The 24945-nt window shown below is 50.2% G+C and overlaps 1 protein-coding gene across 1 annotated transcript in view; it reads left to right on the top strand.

Moving 5' to 3' along the window:
• The window catches only part of LOC142579934 (high-affinity choline transporter 1-like), a 44215-nt gene that overhangs the window by 9347 nt on the left and 9923 nt on the right, over positions 1-24945 (top strand). Inside the window, exons 4-7 of the mRNA XM_075690613.1 lie at positions 21445-21593; positions 22100-22249; positions 22746-22875; positions 23395-23612. Coding sequence (XP_075546728.1) covers positions 21445-21593; positions 22100-22249; positions 22746-22875; positions 23395-23612 — 647 coding nt within the window. The remainder of the gene's footprint in view (positions 1-21444; positions 21594-22099; positions 22250-22745; positions 22876-23394; positions 23613-24945) is intronic.

Below are 24945 nucleotides of genomic sequence, written 5' to 3'. Positions count from 1 at the left end.
CCACCAATCATCTCTTGTCACCTCACTAAGAACTTCTTCTTTATCTTCTTTCGTCTTCGGTTAATCCACGTCATTCTTAACGCCATCCTCATCGTCTTTTTCAAACCTTTCTTCGTTTACCATTTTATTTTATCTTCCCTCTTATATGTGACAGTGCTTCTCTCAACTTTCTCTTGTCGCCGCAAGGTGACGTCACGTCGCAGAAGCGCCTTCCGTGCGTCTTCCAGACGGCTAGAAAATCGTTCGATTAAATGGCCTCAAAGCTTTCTCGCCTGTCTCCTTAGCTGTCTACGTAGACTAGCTCCGATGCTGGTCATAAATTGAACACACTATAAATCTCAGTAAGTATACTAACAACGAAGGGACGGAACAAATGGAAGCTACGTTCGAAGCGCTTTAGATCGCGGCAAACTCCGATACCACTTGTTCAGATACATGTAAAATGTAGAAATGCCTTTATGAGACGACGCCTGGGCAGATCTGAATGAGCTTTGTTCCACTAGAGAGAAAAAAGGTAAATTCTTATGACTCTAGGAAGCAAAGTCTTGATCGCGTATGCTAGATTGACTAAATCTAGCATACGCGATGAAGGCGAAAGCCGGCGCGCTCACGAGACATAGATTAAATAACTTGACATTCTCATACAAATGCGTTGTTACTTTCTATTATATGGTTTCTCCCACCAAAGGTCGTGGGTTCGAGTGCGCTAATTGTGCCTTACTTCGCCTTAACACCAAAGGTCGCTGGTTCGACCCCTACCAATGGTCGTCGGTACGACCACCAATAATGGCAACATCAATTTTAGTGCCACTGAATTTCGGTCCCACCAAAGGTCGTGGGTTCACCTCCAAATAAAGGCCGTGGGTGCGAGTGCCTTAGTTAGCTTTGTCTTAATAAACACCAAAGTTAGTGGGTTCGGGTCAAACCAGTGGTCGTGAGTGCCACCATCAATGTTGGTGACATTGAATTTTGGTGCCGTAACACCGCACGGTCAGTTTTTCGATAACGATGGAGAATGCATTTTTTGACCCATAAGCCTCTTAAGGCTTATGTGACCTTAATAGAAGTACCAACTTTACAATACCGTAACTCCACACAAAAACGGATATCATAGTTCTAAACAAATTTGATATACGAGGGTGAATCAGAAAGTCCTTGCCACCTCCCCCCCCTCTTCCCTACCACCCTACCATTTGTTTTTAGCCATATTACGGCTGTAAATGCGAAGTCAACATATCCATTCCCAGCGGGGGTCCTTTCTTGGACCGGATTTACCTGCTGGCTGCTCCATGGCGCCGCGCTGCTGTCAATTGTTGTAGATGGCGGCTGTGCTTCACACCTCCACGGCGTACGAGCAGCGAAGTGTGATTTGTTTTCTATGGAGCAAGGATCTACAGGGCAGTGCAAGCCACGTATAGGGAAAAGTGTCTCGCTTTGAGAACTGTGAGGTAGTGGCGTTGTGAGTTAGGGCCGTGAAGGCATGGATGACAAAGAAAGTTCGAGGAAGCCGCGTCCGCCGCTGACTGACGACAGGGGCATTTATAATCTAGTGCTGCGATGGGACAAATAGTCTGAACCGGTGTGGGAACTATGTGAAAAAATAGTGTAAGGTACGTTTAATAGCGCGCATATTTGTAATGACCTGCGTGTACATTATTTTAGCTAATAACTAATAGGGGCAAATACTTTCTTATTCACCCTAGTACGTATTTGCAGCTTAACGCGAATGGGTACAAAGTTATTCAATGGTTTCGCAGGAAAATTATTGCTCAGTTTTTGTATTGAGTATGAAGTTTCTAGCTAAACGTATTCGACCAACACTTTACGTCAGGCAGCAAACGTCATTTGTTGGTTGAGAGTAGGAACGCAGGACGAGGAAGAAGTCTGTCACGCGACTCGCTTTGCTTTAAAGGGCCTCTCGCCATGCCCCATAGCAAATTTTTGGTTATACGCTGGAACTTGTTACGTGTCCTCCAAGGAGCCTCCTGCCGCAATTTTTTCTTCAAATCGGCTCATTAATAGCCGAGATAGAAATATTTCAGGGTCGCGAACTCATGATTTAAACAGGGGGAGCTCCACCACCAAGCGAGACACTCTTTCCACTTGTCCCATCTAGCCTCCGCAAGCGAAATTCTTGTCCTGCGTTCTCCCATACCGTACCTCGAGAATCGCGAGACGCATACGTCACGGACGCCGTCATATTTTTTTTCTGCTCGCTTTGTTTTTATCCTTTCTTTCTTTCTTTCTTTCTTTCTTCCTTTCATTCTTTCTTTCTTTCTTTCTGGCCTTCTTTCTTGCCTTTCTTTCTTTTTTTTCGCGGCGCTGCGCACTTCTGCTAACGGCGTTGCGCGCGAGCTGTTGTGATTGTCTCGTTTCGCGCAGCGCACGATTTTGCGCGCTATGCACGAGGACACATGGCTAGCGGCATGATTCAGTGCTACACGAATAGTGAAGCAGAACACGTGGATCGCACAGCGTGATCACGCGCTGGAACATGGTAGAAAATGGCATAGTTTCGGTACCTGCGCACGTGACTGCACGACCGTAGGGATAAGCAGACGAAGCGGAAGTAGTACATCTCTCTTGCTTTGGTGCGAAGTAAAACAAAAAACATGCAGACATCGCAGTTGTGTATTTTATTATTTCTCTAAACTTCAATTCCTCAATTCAAGCAACAGATCACACAAGTAACAGATGTCGCCTTGAATTCTCGAATAATTCTCGAAGTCACGTGTCACGGCGAGCGACGTCACGTAGGCGCAGGGACACGAGTACGTCACCGTGCGGCTTGCAGCGTGGTCGCCGCGAGAGAAAAGGAAAGCGGCGTTCAGATTGAAATTTCGGACCATTCCGCGGCGCGTAGCGATGTAATTCTTTGCAAAGACGATCGTTAGCGCGCATTTAGTGCTCTGGCTTGTCAGCTCAATATGGCCAAACCTTTTGAGGGGCCCGGTAAGATGAGAGAGACCGACGCAAGATCTCCCGCTGCAGGGGTGTCACTCATGTGATGTGAAGCAAACTAAATGTGCACCTATGTGTCGCATATGAGGAGGGCTTCTAAAAAAGTCAATGAATCCGTAGGAGCATTGGGGTGAAGCCCACTTCCAGATTTCTGCCTGCTGTTTCACCCCTATGGCTGAAAAACTTGCCGCAAACTATTGTTAAATTCCGTCGATTAAGGCTTGTTCTCGATGCGCTTTCACATTTCGATAGAACATAAGGTTCTTTTTTGCGCGTATTGGCCCTGGACCACATTTATCGAAGTCAAGAAACGCATTCGAAATTAAAGTAGACTATTTCAGAAATACTTTGCTGAAAAATGTACTTCATTTCGTTCAGCAGAAACAAAGTTTTTGCCATTCAAACGTCCCCTGCGCAGTGCTCCCGCTCCTTCTTCAATGTATTGCACTGCGAAGGCTACGGTGGAGTGGAGCGGGCCCACAACGCTCTGCCTACTGAGCATCACGGCGGCGCATAGTTCAAATTTATTTTTGGGTGTTCACGTAGGCGCCACTACTTCTGATTTTGGCGCCCACGAAGTGCCAAAGGTATGGTGCCGGAATAGTCTGATCCCGTGGCGTCCGCGGTATTTACGCTACGTAGAAGACCGCACCTATGCTCGTAGATTCAACTGTAGTGCGTATGTGCAGTGTTTGCTTTGTGCACGACAGGGCTTGAGCGCGCGCTCGCGTCTATACAGGATGTTGGAACCTCAGCGCTGACGCCCGTTGTTGCAGCTGGGTCGCAAGCCCCAAGGGTAGCGTTGGCCTGGCGGCCTGGGGCACAACTGGAAGCATTCGAAGGTCCCGGCAAAGCATGAGTCGACTGGTAACAGAACAACTTGTTTATTCAAGCATCGCAAAAGAGCGGGCGGTCAGGTCGACCGAAGTCGAGAGACTGGAGAGCACGTCACTCAACAGAAGAAATCGGAGCCTCCCTCTTGGCGTCCGGGGGCAGCTGCTTTTATACTCTCGCAGTTGAGGGCAAGAAGGAACGCCTCTATAGACGCGCACGTGACTTCGCCGCTCGGGCACGTTGGGACGAGTAGGTGACGCATCCGCCGGGCCGGCGCCGCTCGGCTACGTTGGGACGAGTAGGTGACGCATCCGCCGGGCCGGTGCCGCTCGGACCTCCTCGCTTCACAGTTGGGGGAGCTCCTCTCCCCGGCTGCCGCGCTTCGACAAGCGTGGGCACCAACATGCACACACACACACACACACGCACACGAAGACACGTGGCATTGGAACATGCCTGGACGCGCTTGGCGGGGAGGCGTAGCGGCGGCGCCGAACGGGCCAAAATGTCTGCCGCTTTGAACGAAGCCCCGGCGTCCGTTGCATCCGCGCCGGCTATACCGCGCGTCGTAGGCAAAACGTAACAGACCGCCCCGCCGGGGGAAGGAGATCCCGATGGTCAGGGGACTGCATCCGCTGTCCGGAGGGATGTCGCTCGATGATGCTCATAACCGAAGTCGGTCGTCCCTCGGCTTTTCTTGAGCGCAGCGCACAGAGAAGGCCTCGTTCTCTCGTTCAGGTTCACACAGGACACTGCAAAGTGACTTCGGGAGAGTTGACATATTTGTTCTCGTTCCCGGCAAGCGGTAGAACTAAGCCGAAACTCAACCGCTCAGTCAGCAAGCACGAAACAACCTTCACTAAGCCCTGCCAGGCTCTTTCCCCTTTTATACCACTGCCTAGTTCCTTACAGTAGTCTAGCAGCACTCAGAACGCGTCCACAAATTGGAAAATTGCACTAGAAAGCACGTCATCACTATGAAACACTAAACAAAAGCAATATGTTAAAAAATCCTGCCTCAGGAAGAATAACATTAGTAACAAACAATTTTGAGGCTGATTCCTACGTTAGGGGCTTCGACTTAAGCCATCGGCGTTACCGTTGAGACTCCCCTTTTTGTAACGCACCTCAAAGGAATATTGTTGCAAAGCGAGGCTCCAGCGCAGGAGGCGGCCATTTTTGGGAGAGATGGTCTGCAGCCATTGGAGAGGGCAGTGATCCGTCTCAAAGATAAACCTCGAGCCGGCTAGATAGCATGACAATTTCTGAACGGCCCATACGAGACACGCACACTCTTTCTCGGTGGCGCTGTACGCCTGCTCACGACTGGTCAGCTTACGACTAGCATACAGGACGGGGTGTTCCACTTCTCCATTTTCCCGTTGGCACAGTACAACGCCCATGCCTCGCTCACTAGCATCGCACTGAACAACGAACCCTTTTGTGTAGTCGGGCGATCGTAGCACAGGCTGGCTTGTTAGGGCACTCTTTAGGGCGCTAAAAGCTCTTTCCTTTGTCTCGTCCCAGACGACTGTTTGAGGCTCTGTCTTTCTTAGAGCATCCGTCAGGGGAGCCGCGATATCAGAGTACCTGGGGATGTACCTCCGATAGTAGCCGGCGACACCTAAGAACGACCGAATATCGGTCTTCGTGCGCGGTTGCGGGAAGTCTCGCACAGCGGCCACCTTTATTTCAGAGGGGCGGCGACGACCCCGACCAATCACGTGACCGAGGTAGACAACCTCGGCCTGTGCTAACTGGCACTTGGGAGCCTTGACTGTCAAGCCCGCTTCGCGCAGGCGGGTTAATACTGCCCGCAAGTGTGCCATATGCTCAGACCAGGATGCGGAGAATATCGCTACGTCGTCTAGATACGGTAAAGCGAATTCTTGCTGTCCCCGCAACACTTTATCCATGAGGCTTGAAAAGCAGTATGGCGCGTTCTTCAAACCAAAACTCAAAACTTTAGGACGGAACGTTCCCATTGGTGAAATGAACGCCGCATACCTACTAGCCTCTTCTGTAAGTGGAACCTGCCAATAACCCCTGACAAGATCTAGGGTGGAAATAAACTGAGCGCTACTAACTTTCTCAAGGCGCTCCTCGATGTTAGGGATCGGATAAATTTGATCCTTAGTGATGGAATTAAGCCTGCGGTAGTCGACGCAAGGACGAGGTTCCTTGCCCGGTACCTCAACTAAAATCAAAGGGGAGGCATAATCACTCTCACCTGCCTCAATAACACCGAGCTGTAGCATTTTCTTTACCTCAGCCTCCATAATATCGCTCTGGCGGGGTGACACCCGGTACGCCTTGGATCGTACTGGCTCTGGGGAGGTAAGTTCTATATCATGAGTAAGGACAGAAGCCCTACCAGGCCTCTCAGAGAACAGACCTTGAAACTCTTGTAAGAGCTGGTGTAGTTCGGTTTTCTGCTCAGGCGACAGCGATGCTCTACTGATTAAGTCACTAATGACTTGATCGGTGTCTTTCCTGTTCGTCACTGAGCCTAGTCCCGGAAGCTCGACCGGAAGCTCTTCAGGAACGTTTACCATCATGCACACCACTGCTTCCCGTTGTTTATAGGGTTTGAGCAGATTACAGTGGTAAACTTGCTGTGCTTTCCGCTTTCCTGGCAGACTCACCACGTAGTTAACGTCCGACAGTTTTTGAACAATCCGTGCTGGGCCCTCCCACTGCACGTCGAGTTTGTTTTTTAGCGATGTGCGCAATATCATGACCTCATCGCCCACCTCAAAACGACGGGCCCTGGCTCTCCGATCATAATAAACCTTGGCCCTCTGCTGGGCCTTTGCCATTACTTCACCTGACAACTCCTGTGCCCTTCTTAAGCGTTCGAGGAGCTTAAGCACGTACTCCACCACGACTGGGTCGTCGCCCCTGCCTTCCCACGATTCTCGAAGCATGCGAAGCGGAGATCGCAGCGAGCGACCGCACACCAGCTCAGCTGGCGAAAACCCCGTAGCCGCATGCGGCGCGGTCCGTAATGCAAACATCACCCCAGGCAGACACAGCTCCCAGTCAGTTTGATGTTCAAAGCACAATGCTCTCAACACGCGCTTCATGACGGAGTGGAGCTTCTCAACGGAATTCGACTGTGGGTGGTACACTGAGCTGTGTAACAGCTTTACCCCGCACCTTTCGAGAAAAGTTGTCTTCAAAGCGCTAGTAAACACTGTGCCCTGATCTGATTGGATTTCCGCAGGAAAACCAACTCGCGCAAATATGGACAGTAGTGCATTGACTATCTCAACTGAGCTGAGTTCTTTAAGCGGCACTGCTTCAGGGAACTTTGTCGCTGGGCAGATCACAGTCAAAATGTGTCTGTACCCCGTGGCTGTTACCGGCAGAGGTCCCACTGTATCAATAACGAGCCGTATAAAAGGCTCCGTAATGATAGGTACCAACTTCAACGGCGCCCTCGATTTGTCCCCTGGTTTGCCCACCCGCTGACAGGTGTCACATGTCTTCACAAAGTGGTCTGCGTCCCGAAAGCACCCTGGCCAATAGTACTCTTGCAAGAGACGGTCCTTAGTTTTCTTAACTCCTAGGTGTCCGGACCACGAACCCCCGTGCGCCAAGCGCAACAGATCCTGACGATAGCATTGAGGCACGATCAGCTGATCGAACTCCACTCCCCTGCGGTCTAGATACTTCCGGTACAGGACCCCACCTCTTTCCACAAAGCGAGCACTTTTCTTGGCGATACCTTCCTTGACAATGCAGCGTATGTTTTCTAGGCTGCCATCCTTTTTTTGCTCGGCTATCAAAGCCGCCCTGCTGACTTTTAGCAACCTATTAAGTCCGTCTGACGTAGGCGCGATGAGCAAATCTGCAGATAGCTCTTCTAACTTTCCCGCATCGGTAATTTCCTCTCCAGTATCTGGTGCCTTCAACGCTACAGGCTCAATTTTATTCAGTTCAGGCGTGCTCTGAATATCAGCTTGCTGCGCCTCTGACCCTTTCTCATTGTTTGACAACGTCGGCCCCGCAACTACCGCCTTTGCAGCGAGCTCCCGAACCTTCGATCTGGTTAAGGCCTGAACGCTAGCCTCACCAAACAAAAGCCCCTTCTCGCGCAGGAGGTGATCGGACCTGTTCGAAAATAGGTACGGGTACTGAGGGGGCAGCATAGATGACACTGCGGCCTCCGTCTCAAGTGCTCCGAAAGGTCCTTCAATAAGCACTTTTGCTACGGGCAGACACACGCTATGAGCTTCCACGGCTTGCTTGATCCATGCGCACTCGCCCGTGAACATATCGGGTTCTACGTAAGACGGGTGAACTACATCCATCGTAGCTGCGGAATCGCGAAGCACTCGGCACTCTTTCCCGTTCACGAGGAGGTCTCGCATGTAAGGCTCGAGAAGCTTCATGTTCTCGTCAGTGCTGCATAATGACAAAAACACGACTTTTGTTTTTGTTTCTGGACACTGCGCCGAAAAGTGACCCGGCTTCTGGCACGTATAACAAACGCGCGCTTGCCTCGTCTCGAACCGCTTTCTGCGTTCGGCTTCGGTTGCCGCCGCCTCCTTACGTTCGGTCGGACTGCTTTCACTCGCATCCGCACTACGTGTGTCGCCCCTTGCTCTCATGGGTGTGAACTTTGGCCTCTCAAACTTCGAGCCAAATTCACCCTTTTGACCGTCCTTAGCTCCGCGAGCCCGACGCGTCACAAACTCCTCGGCTAGCTCAGCGGCTTTAGCCACTGTACTAACGTCTGGCCTATCCAAGACCCAGTACCGCACGTTCTCAGGTAACCGACTATAAAACTGTTCCAGCCCGAAACACTGCAGAACTTTCTCGTGGTCACCAAACGCTTTCTCTTCTTTGAGCCACTCCTGCATGTTTGACATAAGCCTGTAGGCAAACTCTGTATATGACTCACTTTTGCCTTTCTCATTTTCCCGAAACTTCCGACGGAACGCCTCCGCTGACAGCCTGTACTTTTTTAGCAGACTCGATTTCACTTTGTCGAAATCCTCTGCCTCCTCTCTATTCAAGCGAGCGACTACGTCGGCCGCCTCGCCGGGTAACAAAGTGAGCAAGCGCTGTGGCCACGTTTCCCGAGAGAACCCCTGCTTCTCGCACGTTCGCTCAAAGTTAACCAGGAACAAACCAATGTCCTCTCCAAGCTTAAACGGCCGCATCAGGTCAGTCATTTTGAACAATACTCGTTCTCCTGCACCGTGTGCCTGACTTCCATTACGAGCGCGTTCCATCTCTACCTCGAGACGCTTCATTTCCAAAGCGTGGTCGCGCTCTTCTTTTTCTTTCTCTTTTTGTTCTTTAAGTTCGCGCTCCTGTCTTTTTGCAGTCTCCCTCTCCTCAATGGTCTCAAGGCATTCCAACAGCTCGTCATCCTCAGCTTCTAACTCAAGAATAGCCCTTAGCAGTTCTGGTTTTCTGAGTTTGTCCGAGACATCCAGACCCAACTCTCTTGCAAGCTCCAGCAATTTCGGTTTGCGCAACGACTTCAAATCCATGGCTGCTCTGAATGCTGCTTTCTCTACTGCCTACTATTGTCTTGCCGCAAACTAACCCGGCAGCAACGACAACCACAATTACCAGCTCTGTTTCTGACACTAACAAAAGCCTGGCAAAACTCAGAAGAAGAAAGTCCCGCACTCACCAAACCTCGCAGCCAAGAATTCAGCGCAGTCGTTCCGCTGCAGGCAACCAGTCATCACACAGGGCTCGTTGCACTGCTCCCGGATGGTCGTTGTGCTTCTCAGCATACAGTCAACTGCATATCTTCGCTGCTGGCCTCCGTTGTCGCGATCTCACCGCTGGCAGACAGTTGTTGGAACCTCAGCACTGACGCTCGTTGTTGCAACTGGGTCGCAAGCCCCAAGGGTAGCGTTGGCCTGGCGGCCTGGGGCACAACTGGAAGCATTCGAAGGTCCCGGCAAAGCATGAGTCGACTGGTAACAGAACAACTTGTTTATTCAAGCATGGCAAAAGAGCGGGCGGTCAGGTCGACCGAAGTGGAGAGACTGGAGAGCACGTTACTCAACAGAAGAAATCGGAGCCTCCCTCTTGGCGTCCGGGGGCAGCTGCTTTTATACTCTCGCAGTTGAGGGCAAGAAGGAACGCCTCTATAGACGCGCACGTGACTTCGCCGCTCGGGCACGTTGGGACGAGTAGGTGACGCATCCGCCGGGCCGGCGCCGCTCGGCTACGTTGGGACGAGTAGGTGACGCATCCGCCGGGCCGGCGCCGCTCGGACCTCCTCGCTTCACAGTTGGGGGAGCTCCTCTCCCCGGCTGCCGCGCTTCGACAAGCGTGGGCACCAACATGCACACACACACGCACACGAAGACACGTGGCATTGGAACATGCCTGGACGCGCTTGGCGGGGAGGCGTAGCGGCGGCGCCGAACGGGCCAAAATGTCTGCCGCTTTGAACGAAGCCCCGGCGTCCGTTGCATCCGCGCCGGCTATACCGCGCGTCGTAGGCGAAACGTAACAAGGATGTGGACCGGCTTTGTCCTGCACCAGCTTGACCGACGGATAGTTGCCACATCCAACTTGTGCATCTTGAAGCGCTATTAATTGTTCAATACGAAGTGAAGTCTGCAAAGGCGTCTAACCAGGCGCGGCAAGGAATGAGCGCGCACTGTCAAGCATGCTTCTGGTCTGAGCTTAAGTTTCGCGTAGTTCGAGGCTAGTTGGTTGTTCAAAATAGTCGAAATTAGCGAGACCCAATAACTACGACATCGATATAAGCAGGGTGGCCAAAGTTTTATTTCCTATGCGGGTGACCACGGCCGATCGTGTGCAGACGATAGCCGGCTTCTTCCGGAAGTACGTAATTATTATAGAAATTCGAAAGCAACAGATCCTCACTTACTTCAGCCTGTTTATTAAAGTGCGTCAATAAATATATACGATAACAGTATCAAGAAGAGTGTTGATAAAAATACTCTTCTTGATTGATGTCAGCCATTGAGTTTTTCACTATATTACCAACAGGAAAATCTGGTGCTGCTGCTCCGTGGCATGGATGGGAATGCCGGTATATTGTGGCTTCGGCTTGGCATCGTCCTCAGAGAGCCAGGACACCTCGAAAACGCGCCTGGCAAGCACCGTTCCCTCTGTCACAACGATTCATTTTCTACTAAAACAGCACGTAAAAAGCTGTTTTAGCCTTATTATTACACAAAAACATGTTTTGTTTAATTATGAGAACTTATTATTGCATGTATAATTATATGAAACGTAAGTAGTATCCGCGGGCCGCTAAAGTTGGAGTTCTCCCCGCGTTCTCCCGCACCGGAGACGGAGGACTGCGTCACCTACGCGTCACTGAGCCCCGCCTTCTTTTTCTTTCTCACGTTTTTCCTGCGCGTCGTACTTCCGGTTACAGTCCTGCGCGCGAGCCCACAAGCTGTTGCGTTTGTTTCGCTCGGCTCTGTGCAAGAGCTTCCAAGCTGTGCGCGATACACCTGCGTTGTCATCTGGCCGCTGCTGTGAATTGGATCCGTCAGTGTGCGCACATTTGGAGAGGCTGGCCCGGTTCACGGATCTTTACCGCGAGACGCGGCGTCATTGTGCCGCTGCCTCCTGACTAGCGTTATCATAAATCAGTGCTACACGAATACTAGACAGACACAAGCGGTTCACAGAACTTGATCGTGCGCTGGAACATGCAGAAAACGGCACACTTTCGTTGCCTGTGCGTGCGACTGCACGATGTGGGAACAAGCAGACGAAACAGAACTGCACCTCTCTTGCTAGTTTACGAAGTAAAAATAAAACAAAAAAAACGCGCAGACATTCGGTTCGTATGTTTTATTATTTGCCTAAGCTTTAATTCATCTATTGAAGCAACAGGTCAAATAAATACTTGCTGTTGCATTTACTAATTCTCAAAGTCACGCGTCACTGTGAGTGACGTCACAGCAGTGCCACCTACGTAGGTTCAATTGTGCGAATGACGTCAACTGGGAGCGCGGCACCCGCGAGGAGAAGCGAGCAGGACTTTTGGTTCGAAATTTCAGCCGTTTTCGTGAGGCGTAGCGGTGTAATACTTTGCAGGCACGATTGTAATCGCGCATTGTATGCACCGCTCGTGCCAGCTCATGATGGCCAGAACTGGTGAGAATTGGTCTTCAAAGGAAAACGGAAGAGAAAAATGATTTCTTCTGTATTTCAGTAAATCACCCTTCTACAATGCCAAAATCACCACTCGTACCACGATAAGACGCTTGGTGAGCCAGAAAAGTGCAATAACAAAACACGGGTGCTGACGCCCCCTTGAAGTTCGCGCACCAGTTCGCTGTGATATCATGGATTTTGACACCGTTTTCTATCTTGTCTAGGGCATAGTTAATTCTACATTGTGTTCTCATGGAGCCAGAGATTGAACAAGGCGAGTTTCGGAAACCTCTGCTGAGCAAAAGTGGCCTGAATATGAAAAAAACACTTTCGCGTCGACACAGTGACGTACCGCCGTTCGGAATTCGGCCCGAAATTCAAAAACTTCGACCTTAATTTTTTCTTGTAATAATCAACCTATTATTTCGAAATTAACAACAATGCCTTCAAGAACGTTCTTTCCGTCTAAATTGATTTATTGTTTTAATGTCCTTTGAGCTTTGTACAGCCCCTCGAATATTGCATTCGACTCCGCAGCTTTTGCGTGAATCGTGTTCTTATGAGGGAAATGTCTACAATTTTGAAAGGTTTCCATGAACGCCTTCCTGTTTGTCAAATATTGCAGTGGTTGCCGAGAAAACACATTTCTCTTTTTCTATGTATTTAAATAGAAGCCCCCGCTTCCTGTTGAAGCACAGTGCAATCCACTGCCCACATATTTGCAACACGCGGCACCTATATAAGGGTCTGGAAGTTCAGACCTTTCGTGGCCCGCCAGGAGACTTCCACTTAAATGGAAGCTTAAGAGTGTGTCGAATTCAATAAGACGCTCATATACGGATGCGGGAACCTTATAAACCATGAAGGTAAAATTTTGGGGGGGATTTTTCACTTAGGAGCGACGCAATCGTCGGGTAAAATTGCGCTGTAGCTCCGCCCCCCGTCCAGCGCAGCGCACTGCTGCTGACGCTGACGATGCAAGCGGAGACCGGAAATCGCGGCTTAGTGACGTCAACAATGGTTTTCCGTTCCTTCGCAGTCTCCGCGACCGTGCCTGACCGGGCTTATTTCTGCGTGCGTGCCGCTCTAATCTGCTTCGCTCGGCCCTACATTTATTTGTTTCTGTGTATATAGGAGTGGTAGTTGACGTGCGCAGCATCAATGGAACTTGTAGGCAGATCATGCCGGCGTTTTGTGCAGCCTACGCTTGCACGAACACCAGCGGCCGCGACGATGTTCCGATGTTCCATTAGTTCCTGCAAGACAAGAAGCTTTCAGCTAAGTGGGAGGCTGCTGTGAAGCGAAACAACTTCAAGCGCTCAAGAACAAGTCTTGTGCTCTAACCACTTCCGTGACGATTACTACCGGTGTTTATCAATAATGCGTGCTTTGGTTCTCCTAAAAAAATTGTTAGCACGCTGAACGGAAGGTGCATGTTTATCGCCCACCCTTGACGCAGGTTTCATCGCCAAGCGCCTCGAATTTTCTATCGCACGTGTGTTGTGAAACAGCCTGCATGCAGCTACCATAACGCAGTGCAAGCGTAAAGTTTGCATGTGTTGGAAAGCCCCTTTTCTCGCACACATAAGAAACCGACCATCTCACGTAGCCGACGGAATTCGCCGGTTACGAGTAGCGTGCGGATGGCGCGCTGATGAAGGTTCTATACTACACGTGCTACAACAGCCGGTAAAGTTTTCCCGCGTTTAAACCGTCTTTGTAGATTGCCGACAGCTTTCGGGCAGCGCAAAAATGCTGAAGATCGCATCACCGCTTACGCTCTACGAGGAGGCATGCAGGAACATAACACTACAGTTGTTTGCCCGGAAACGTACTCACTGCAACGCTGAATGCAGCTTAGCAAAAAACATACTCGCCAAAGAATATTGCCAATACAAGGAGATGCTAACACTTCGCTTTCATTCGCGTGGAAAGCATTGCTTGCATCAGCATTTTTTGCTTCTTGGAGAGGCCGGCTCTTCGCAATCGGCTCGTACATGTAGTATGTACAAGTGTGTACGTACGTGTAGTATGTACAAGTATAAACCCCTTACAAGTGATTTTGCACGCGACAGCGACAGCGCTACACGCGAAGCGATGGCTGTCGCGTTCACTCGTCGTCTGCAAGCCGAACTCCACGCGAGTGACGGCTTTGAGCGACGACTTCCCGGTATGAGGGCAGCAATATACGCGCCGAAACTAGCGTGACGCATGCTTTATCAATTGAAGTTAATGTATTTTACTGAAGAAGGAGCATAAAATATTTCTGAAGGTCTTGCACTAGGTTCTTATTCTTGCACGTGTAAAATTCTATAGTTTGCTCGTTCCGTGCGACAAACAGTAGTATTTGAGTTATGTACATCCAGTTTCGGCTTCGCACAATTGGCTAGTCGCTCATAGCATTTCAGGGCGACGAGCGACAAGTTCTAGATTTCTAGAAACGAGTGATCGAGCGACAACACCGAGCGATTTCTTCAAGCGACCGCCCGTTTTGTCGCTCGAAGCCATCGCCCGTCACCGTCGCGCGCAAAATCGCTCTCGTAGAGTTTGGACTTAAGGCCGAACTCCTCAGAGAAACGCAAGCTCTCGAAAATTTCCATGACCGTCTCAGCAAAACACCACCAGACTGCTTTGCACCGTGCTTCGTGTGTAGCGGCAGCAGTCGGTCTGGACGAACACTATCGTTGACGTCACGAGGCGCCCGACCAATCACAGGCGGAAACAAGGCGCGCGAGCTGGGCGTCTCTGCTGCTGCACTTTCCGTCGAAATAAAATATGTTTGCGCTTTCTTTCGCTCAATTTCGATGCAATATACGAATTCACAGGGTTGCAAACCACGGCGTACTGCTCTTCACTCACTTTTTTCTGAAAAAGCTTTCAGCTTTCCTTTAACGAATAATGTGTAATTAATTAGTGGTAAGCTGTTACATTTGTTGATAACATTGGAATTGAACGATTGCATCTTTTACTCGGTAGCGTTCACTGTAATTCAGTTACTATTTTTCAGTAGCCAATTACATGTAAATAGAAGCTGTAACACGTGACGCAGCTTTACGAACCTGAGTTTGGTGGCAACTGCAGCACACAACGCCCGAGATTGTGCCGCGCAGCACCCTCGCGGACGCGCCGCTTGTGGCGTAGCGAAAACCAGGCATGACAGAACCAACATGAATCATGCGCACACGTTCAACTAATTTATTTCCAAGAGAAAACACGCTAGATAGAGCACATGCGCATAAGCATAGCCAAAAGCGAAATCTGAAAAAAAGATATATTCGTTACTGCGGATCACAATAGATTGTTCACTTATGCATGTGTGCCCCCCCCTTTATTTTTTGGATTAGATATGCCTCTGCCGACTCGCGTGCTATTGCGTCACAACTTAGTTTTAGAGTTCGAGTCGCTGATAGCGCGGGTTCACAGCCTGCGCCCAAGGTACAGAATTTGGTTATATTCTTTTTTTCCTTTGGAAATAAATGTAGTGCAAGTACATTGCGTCTTGCACATGCTAATTTTGTCGTCCCTGGTCTGTTGCTGCGCTGCAATGCTGGTATATATATATACTATATATATATATATATATATATATATATATATATATATATATATATATATATATATATATAGAAATGAGAAGACAGACAGTTAACCGAGGACAACATAGGGGAAATTTTTGAGCACAAGTAATTTCCCCTATGCTGTCCTTGCTGTCAGTGTTTGTTAGCATTTGTGACATATATATATATATATATATATATATATATATATATATATATATATATATATATATATATATATATATATATATATATATAAATGGGGTTTATTGCAGATACTTCGAGAGATCGCAAGTAGCGATTCATCACGAGTCCTAGACCTTCGGTTCAGCAGCCCGAGCTCGGGTCTCGCGCTGCAGAGGTGGCAGTCCGCACAGCGCCACATGCATATTACCCACTACAATTGCCCCCGCGGGGAAGAAGAGCCATCCTAGCGACCTTCGATGATGAATCGATAAGGGCGTCGTGGTACGGCTTCAAGCGGCTGATGTGAACCGTCTCACGGCCACGGCGGCGCTTGTCCGAAGATGGCGTCACCGGTTCGACCACCTCATTTACAGGTGATGTACACGCGATGATAAGGTATGGACCCTGATATTTCTGGGCAAGCTTTTGGCTAAGGCCTGGAGCTTGGAAGGGCGGCCGGAGCCAGACGTGAGAGTCCACGGCGAAGGACTGTGTGGGCTGCCCATTGTCGTGGCGATCTTTGTGGATTCCTTGAGTATCCGACGTGAATGAGCGAGCCAGTTGGCGGCACTCTTCAGCATGGCGAGCAACTTCCGAAAGAGGGGTGCATTCAGAGGCATCCGGATGATATGGCAGTACGGTGTCGAGGGTAGTGGATGGTTCAGGTCCATAAAGAAGAAAAAAATGGTGAGAAGCCAGTGGTAGCCTGAACGGAGGTATTGTATGCGTATATCACAAAAGGGAGGACATAGTCCCAACTGAAATGATCAGATGCAATATACATGGTGAGCATGCCACCAAGACTGCGGTTGAATCGTTCCGTTGGACCGTTAGTCTGTGGGTGATACGCCGTAGAGATGCGGTGAATAGTGCGGCACGCGGCGAGGAGCTCATTGATAACTTCGGACAAAAACACACGGCCTCGGTCACTGAGCAATTCTCGCGGTGCGCCATGCCGTAAGATGAAATGCAGTAAGATGAATGCGGCGACGTCGCGAGCATTAGCCGAAGCAAGTGCAGCACTTTCGACATATCTTGTGAAGTTGTCTACGGCGACAATTATCCAACGATTTCTGTTAGCAGTGCATTGAAGAGGCCCATAAAGGTCAATGCCAACCCGAGCAAAAGGACGTGCAGGACGCGGTAAAGGTTGCAGAGGGCCTGTCGTATGAGGAGATTTCTTGCGTCGCTGACAGGCTGCACATGACCGAATGTATTTGCGTACATAAGAATGCAATGCCGCACCAGTAGTACCGCTGGTGGAGCCGCTCGTAGGTTTTAATGACGCCAGCATGAGCTTGTTGTGGGTCGGCGCGGAAATTCGTCCATATGTCGGAACGCAAATGGCGAGGGATGACTAGCAGCCATTTGCGACCGTCTGGCTGATAGTTTCGGCGGTACAAGATAGCGTTCCGTAGCACGAAATGGGTGGCTTGGCAACGAAGGGCTCGAGGGCATGTAGCAGTTCAACAAGTGTTAAGAATGTCAATGAGAGAGACAATCCATGGATCTTTTCTCTGTTCAGATGGCATGTGAATAACAGCAAGCGTAGCAACCGGGCACTCTATGGATGAGGGTGGCATGTCGTCGGATCGCATGGGTGATCGGGAGAGCGCATCTCCATCAGAATGTTGACGCCCGAATCGATAGATGACTCGAATGTCAAATTCTCGGTGCCGAAGAGCCCAACGTCCAAGACGCCACGACGGGTCTTTCAGTGACGCAAGCCAGCAGAGCGCGTGGTGGTCTGTCACAACGTCGAACGAACGGCCGTACAAGTAAGGGCGAAATTTGTGTAAGGCCCAAACTATAGCCAAACATTCTCTTTCCGTGCCAGAATAATCGGATTCTGCCTTCGTGAGGGCACGACTCGCATGTGAAACCACATATTCCGGACAGCCAGGCTTGCGTTGCGCAAGGACGGCTCCAAGACCAAGGCGCTAGCGTCCGTATGAACTTCGGTCCGTGCACTCTGGTCGTAGTGGCGTAGAACAGGCGACGAGGTAAGCAGACAAGGTAAGCAAAGTGGTGAAGGCTTGGCCACATGCTGCAGTCCAAGCGCGAAGGTCACCAAGGCCAGCCAGGAGCTTCGTCAGGGGAGCGATGATGCCGGCAAAATTGCGCACAAAGCGTCGAAAATAAGAGCAAACACCTACAAAACTGCGGAGCTCTTTCACTGTAGTCGGCCGCGGAAATTCTGCGACAGCACGAAGTTTGTCAGGGTCGGAAAGGATGCCGTCATTCCAAACGATATGACCAAGTATGGTCAGCTGGCGGGCTCCGAAGCGGCACTTTTTCAAGTTAAGTTGAAGGCCGGCGGTGGCAAGGCAAGTAAGGACTTCGCGTAGACGAGAGAGTTGAGTGGTGAAATCAGGAGAGAAAACTACCAAGTCGTCTATATAACACGGAAAAGTCTTCAATTTGAGGCCTCGCAGAATATTTTCCATCATCCTTTCAAATGTCACGGGCGCATTGCAGAGGCCGAATGGCATTACTGTAAATTCATACAGGCAATCAGGCGTAATGAAAGCTGTATTCGAGCGGTCGGATTCATCCACTGGCACTTGCCAATAGCCGGATCGCAAATGCAAAGAAGAAAAGAATTCGGCACCATGTAAACAATCCAGGGCGTTATCTATGCGCGGTAGAGGATAGACATTTTTTCGTGTAATTTTCTTGAGGCGACAATAGTCGACACAGAAATGAATCGAGCCATCTTTTTTCTTAATGAGTACTACGGGAGACGACCAAGGGCTGCATGATGCCTTGATAACACCACGTTCAAGCATGTCTTCAACTTGCTCGGTGATGACACGACGCTCGGTGGATGACACGCGGTACGGACGCTGGCGTAGTGGTGCGTGATTTGCCGTATCCATGTGGTGAGAGACGGTACTTGTGCGGCCTAATAGTGTTTGGTTCCAGAGGCACGAAAATCATTTAATAGATTTATTAGGAGCTCACGTTGTGTCGGCTCGAGGTCATCGGCAATAGAGCGACAAAAAATGTCCGGTGACACTTGTTTAGTTGGCACATGGGGTGTCAGTGCTGTTACGTTGGCAATATCCACGTCCTCGGCAACAGGGAAATGCACAATAACGTCAGCGTCCACAGTCTCGATGGTACCAATAGTCTCACCACAGTGCAAAGCCAAAGTGTAAGAATTTGGGTTCGAAATCAGTATTTCTGCAGCACCATGGTGAACCGTGAGGAGGACGAAAGGCAACAATATAGGCTGGTGGCGAATGAAGACGGCAGCGGGTGTAAACATGACCGTCGCTTCGGCAAGCGATGCGCATGAAAGAGGGACAAATACAGCACTGTGAGGGGGAAGGTCAGTATCTGAAGCTACACAGATCCTGCTAACATCATGAACTTGAAAGTCGTGAGATGGCAAATCGCACAGAACGGAGAACTGAATCTCAGCACGTGCACAGTCAACGACGGCATGATGGCGCGACAGAAAATCCCAACCGAGGATCACATCGTGGGAGCAACAAGTTAACACAAAGAAATCAATCGAATACAAGATGTCTCGAATCAGCCCCTGGCAGTTCACATAGCGACTGGATGAACTTGTGCTCTGGCTGTTCTAAGCAATGGAATAGAAGGCATCAGGGTCACTTTCCGTAACGCACGACAAAGCTTCTCACTAATCACGGATACAGCAGCACCTGTATCGACAAGCGCAAGAGATTTGATGCCATCAACGGACACTTCAATAACGTTAGCGGGGGGAAAACGAGGACTTTGACGTTCCGACGATGACGCAGTTCGTGCCTCGGGAACTGCGAAAATGAGTACCTCAGGAACTGCGGAAATCAGTTTTCCGCCTCAGTAGTACTGGTACTGGGCCTACGACGCATGGGTGAGAGTGAGAGCCGACGAGGGGAAGGTGAGCGACGAGTACCATAGAGCTGTGACTGCGGTGCTGGTAGGTCATCAGCAGCGTAGACTTCCGGTGATTGTCGTTGAGGCATACGGAATGGTCGGAAGCCGGAGCTGGGTGGCGGTGGGGTGCCCACGAAGGCCGGAAAACGCCGGCGGCAGAAGCGCGCTAGATGTCCCTGTGTACCGCAGGCATAGCATATTGGGCGGTTGTCAGCTGTGCACCGAGGATTTGTACCCTGCTGCTGTGCACTGAAAAAGGGCGCCGCCAGCTGGCGAGGCGCAAACGCAGGAGAGAGCACCGGCGGGCGAGGCGCTGAAGGCGGAGGAGAGAACCCCGGCAGACGAGGCGCCCGTACAACGGCTTCATCATACGTCATAGGCGCGGCCACGAGAGCCGGCTGACACGCAGGTGGAAGAGCTTCGGTCCCTTGCTCTTGAATTACCTGTCGGATCGCTGGAGCCAAATATTGAGAAGGCTTCTCCGTGGTCGGCAAAATCGAAAGCTGTCGCGCGACCTCCTCGCGTACAAATTCTTTTATTTCCGTCAGCAAAGTGGCGTGGTTGTCGCAAATAACCAATCCTTCGCTAACAACATTCGAAAGGCGTCCTCATCAATGCCGTCCATGAGGTGTTTTATCTTGTCCTCTTTGCCATTGACGGATTCACGCGCTTACACAGGTGAATGACATCTTCGATGTAACTTGTGAAAGTTTCACCGTGATGTTGCACATGCCCCCGTAAACGTTGTCCGGCGCGAAGCTTGCGCACAGCAGGGCGCCCGAACACTTCTGCGAAACATGTTTCGAATGCGCTCCATGTTGTAAAATCGTGTTCCTGGTTTCGGAACCAGAGGTTCGCAATGCCGGTTAAGTAAAACAGCACGTTGTGCGCCTTGGTGACGTTGTCCCAATTGTTATGCTGGCTCACCCGCTCGTAAGATGACAACGAGTCCTCCACGTCATGATCATCGGAGCCGCTAAAGACGGCAGGATCACGCTGGCGCCACACACCAGAAACGATGACCGCCGGAGGCTGTGGTGCATCTTCCTGGGTGGTTTCGTCAGGCATGGCCGAAGCAGTCGGTACCGTCTGGTTTCGGAGTTCCAGTTTCCGAGGTTACCCAGCAGCTCCACCAAATGAAATGTGGTTTATTGCAGCTCGTTCGAGGGATCGCAAGTAGCTCCTGATCACGAGTCCTAGCCCTTCGAATCAGGAGCCAGCTCGGGTCTCGCGCTGCAGCAGGGGCAGTCCGCACAGCGCCACATGCATATTACCCACTATAATATATATATATATATATATATATATATATATATATATATATATATTAACTATAACAAGCTTAACAATGTGTTTTATTGAGCCCTCTTAAAGGCGTGACGCTTTGAGATCGAGGCATCTGTTTCTATCGTTTCTCCTGGCGGTTGTCGTTACAGCCCACTTATGCCATTGGCGCTTCTGCCTACTATTGCGACATGTTCCACACAAAGCAAAACAGATCATGGTTTATACGGACACACTCGTTCACGATGTTGAAGACAGTGCCTTCCTTAGCGAGTCACCTCCACTTTTCCGTGTCTGGTTTCTGGGTTTCTAGCATTTTTCGCTGACCGATCCTGAAGAAAGTGCAATCTGAAAGCGCGAGCCAGTACCGAAAGTAGTGTAATCTAACGTGGGGGGTTCCCTTGTGTATCTAGAATAAAACTATTACAGTAAAGAATAAATTAAGCACTCCTACTCACCTCCTACTCTCCCAAGTGAGCGCTGAAGCTGTAAGCGCCGTGCGCATGCAGTGACTGTGCCCATTGTCACCCCAAACTTTCTCAGGAAGACCTTGTCTTTGATGCACTTCAAACTGGATGGTTGAATCGCCTTCCAATTATTCACTGCGCAGGCGCCACCGTAGAGGTCATCATGGACTTTGAGCGCACACAGTCGGTGATCGCGTCGGCGTGCATTGCCCTTTTCTACACTTTCACGGGCGGCCTCTACTCGGTCGCCTACACGGACGTCATCCAGCTCCTTGCCATCTTCTTCGGCCTGGTATGTTGTCCTTTGGTTGTCTTTCCTCCTAAACATTCTCAATAAATGATACTGTGTGTGACGACAGTAAGAGGCTTCTGCATAATCTAGGACCTCGTAAGGTCCTAGATGAGGTCCTATATCATGCCTTAAGGCAGGGCGTTCTGGTATTGTTTTCTTGCTAACGTGCCTTCAGCAGCCCAAATTTAAGAAGGAAGCTGACAGCTGAAATTTCACACTTTGGTATTGAAGTTACGTAAACAGGCCTAAAGTGCCTCAGAAAGGCTGGCTAACGTTTCGATAGGTGGACCTATGTAGTCGAAGGCGGCGTTGTCATGGTCGGAGGGTTGACAAGGCACCTTTGACAAAGATAAGTCCACCTACTGGAACATTGGTCAGCCTTACCGAGGCGCTTTTGCCCTCTTTATGTAACTTCAGTACCACAGTCTTCAGTAGTGTAATTATGATTTCCTATATTGATCACGTGGCACATTCCTGATGGCGTGTCTTTGGCCTTCGTCGCTCAGTGGCTGTCGGTGCCGTTCGCCATGTTCCACGAGGCGGTCGGCCCGATCTCGTACCCGAGGAACGACTTCGTGGGCAGCGTCGAGTGGAAGGACTTCGGCACCTACTGGGACACCATGCTGCTCCTCATGATGGGTGGCGTGCCCTGGCAGGTTGGTGGACCATGTGTCCCGAAACGACTTGTCACCAATCGTGGAGCCACCTCCTTTACACCTGTACCCGACTAGTGCACTACCCTCCTGCGGCAATAGAAACGCAAATACCCTCTAGCATACCGCAGAAAATATTGTTGGTCCTTGTACTTTTCACCGCACATTTTCCTATAGTGCATGGACCAGCGAAAGTGCGGCGAATGGCTTTTATGTATCGCTCTTGAAAGTGGCTTATCTTCGCACAGCGTGCTCGAAAAATATTGCGTTAACAGAACTGAACTCAGTGGCATAGACGCTGTGCTACAGACGTGGACAGATACGAAAACATGTTATATGTGCCAATCTCCTGCATGTCTAAGGAACGGCCGAGTGAAGTCCTCGCCTGCTCTAGTGCTGCTTGTCCAACGTGACCGAAGTTTCCCTGCTAAAAGCGGCCCACTGTCTCTCTCCTTAATACATGTCGCTCTGCAACAAGCTCAACACGGTGCGCACGCAGGTCTACTTCCAGCGGGTTCTTTCGAGCCGCACGGCCGAGGGCGCCGAGCTGCTGTCGTACATGGCGTCGTTCGGCTGCCTGTTCATGGCAATCCCGCCCGTCATCATCGGTGCCGTCGCCAAGGCAGCAAGTGAGTGCAGCAATGCAACGTAGGGGAAAGCACGGTGCGCGGCCAGTGCCAGCGACTTGTAATTGCGAGAATCACGGAGCAGAAAAAAAAGGCCCCAAGTCCACTGCACTACAGAATTCGGTCTCATCAACCAGCCCTCCCGGTGCAGTATCAAATACGCTTCAGCTGTCGAGGAAAGCTTGCATGGAGTGGGCATTCATAACCGATGGACATAGCTTGTAAGGATATGCCGCTCGATGCCCTACGTGACAGGAAACGCGTGACGATCACAACGAACGGCACGTACCGCGCGTGGGAGAAATAGCAGGCCCCATTGTGCGGGGTTATCGCGGTGGCCGTTTCTACTTCGTCCTTTGCGGCGTTACATGAAGCTGCCATGCTCAGATGGAATTCGAGATGTTATGCATACGCCGCGGAGAGCAGATTTTTCCGTTCCTGATCGGTTCTTACCCCATGCATGGCTCGCCTTCACCGACGCGTATTCGCGCCGCCAACTCTTTTCTGTGCCCTTGCGTGCAGACTTGACGCAGGCGGGCTACACGAAGGCCGTTCCACTGACGGGCGAGGCGACGTCGCTGACGTTGCCGCTGGTCCTGCAGTACCTGACGCCCGGCTTCGTCTCCGCCATGGGGCTGGGCGCCGTCTCCGCGGCGGTGATGTCCTCTTCGGACTCGTCCATCCTCAGCGCGGCCTCCATGTTCGCCTGGAATATCTACAAACTCGGCATCAGGCAGAACGTGCGTGCTCCGCCCGGTCCTTTTGTTTTTTTTCTACTTGGCTAACAGGGGTGGGCTAGCGTGGAGCTTCGTTCTCTAGCCAATAGTGCAGAACGTCTCAGGGCACTGTGGATTTCCTGCGGTGGGTAATCATCACAGAAGGCACAGGGTGCACACACGCGCAGCTGCCACGACGGTTCGCTCAATCTGAAAAGTTGGAGCAGAGAATGTGCATTTCAGATGAATGGCGATTGCCACAGTAATCACGTAATAATGACGCAGCGGATTATGATATGTAGAGGCGGTGACTATACTGACTTCTTACAGGAATCGGTACGTGCCGTTTGAAATGAAAGAATTCTTTCCAAAAGGGTTATCGCTCCTTATTACCATATAAAGGATTGACCTTGGCCGAGATTTCCGGATAAAGAATGCATATCAGTGAGGAGACCGCGACGTCTGACGTGACGCAGCGACTCAGTCGTGGTGCCACCGTCTTTGCGTGAGGACAGCCGAGAATACGAGTATTGTTTTATTTATTTTTTTTTATAATTTCAACGTATTCATTTCAAAGAAGACATAAATTCAGAAAGAGGTCTCATAGTCAAAAGATGTAATGTGCGAGACTTCTTGGTAATGCTTACGTCAAAGATAAAAATTCATCCTATCCATGAGTCACCTATACTCCTTAATACGAAATACAAATGCAGCTCTATATAGAAATTAACCACCAACCAACGAAGGAGAATTATTAACACAATTGCAAGCGGGACTACGAGAAACAATAAAGACGACCCCGTTACCTAGGAACGTGCACCCGACACATAACCTCGAGAGACGGAAGGCAAGGGCGAAGGCACTCCTTCAAGACATAGATCAACGTAAGCAGCAGGCGGTGTTCGTTGACGCTGCCTGGGTTAAAAATAAGGATGCGTGTACCTCCGTTGTTGTAGACACTCAAGGTAACTTACGGGATGCCATCACCGTCTATACCAAGGACCCAACAGTAGCAGAACAAGTAGCAACCGCCTTAGCCATCCGGGCAAATCGGTGGACACATATTTACAGCGACTCTAGAACAGCCATACGCAACTTTACCAACGGATATGAGACACGGATAGCAATAAAATTATTAGAGAAAGTCAACAGTGAGAGGATTGAAATCCGCTGGTTTCGTGCACATCTGGGGCTAGTGGACGGAGCTCGGAGAAACCTCAATGAGGTGGCAAGCAGCACGAGGACTTTCTAGCCGTGCTCTTCAAGACCGAGCAACTTACACTTCACCCGGGGAATACAGGGATCTATTATTAACATACAACGAAATCACGAAGCATTATTATTTAAGCAGAAGGGA

This window comes from Dermacentor variabilis, chromosome 4, assembly GCF_050947875.1.
Source record: "Dermacentor variabilis isolate Ectoservices chromosome 4, ASM5094787v1, whole genome shotgun sequence".
In the NCBI taxonomy this organism is placed as follows: Eukaryota; Metazoa; Arthropoda; class Arachnida; order Ixodida; family Ixodidae; genus Dermacentor; species Dermacentor variabilis.
Note: the sequence above shows the minus strand (reverse complement) of the source record. Positions and strands in the feature narration are given on the sequence as shown.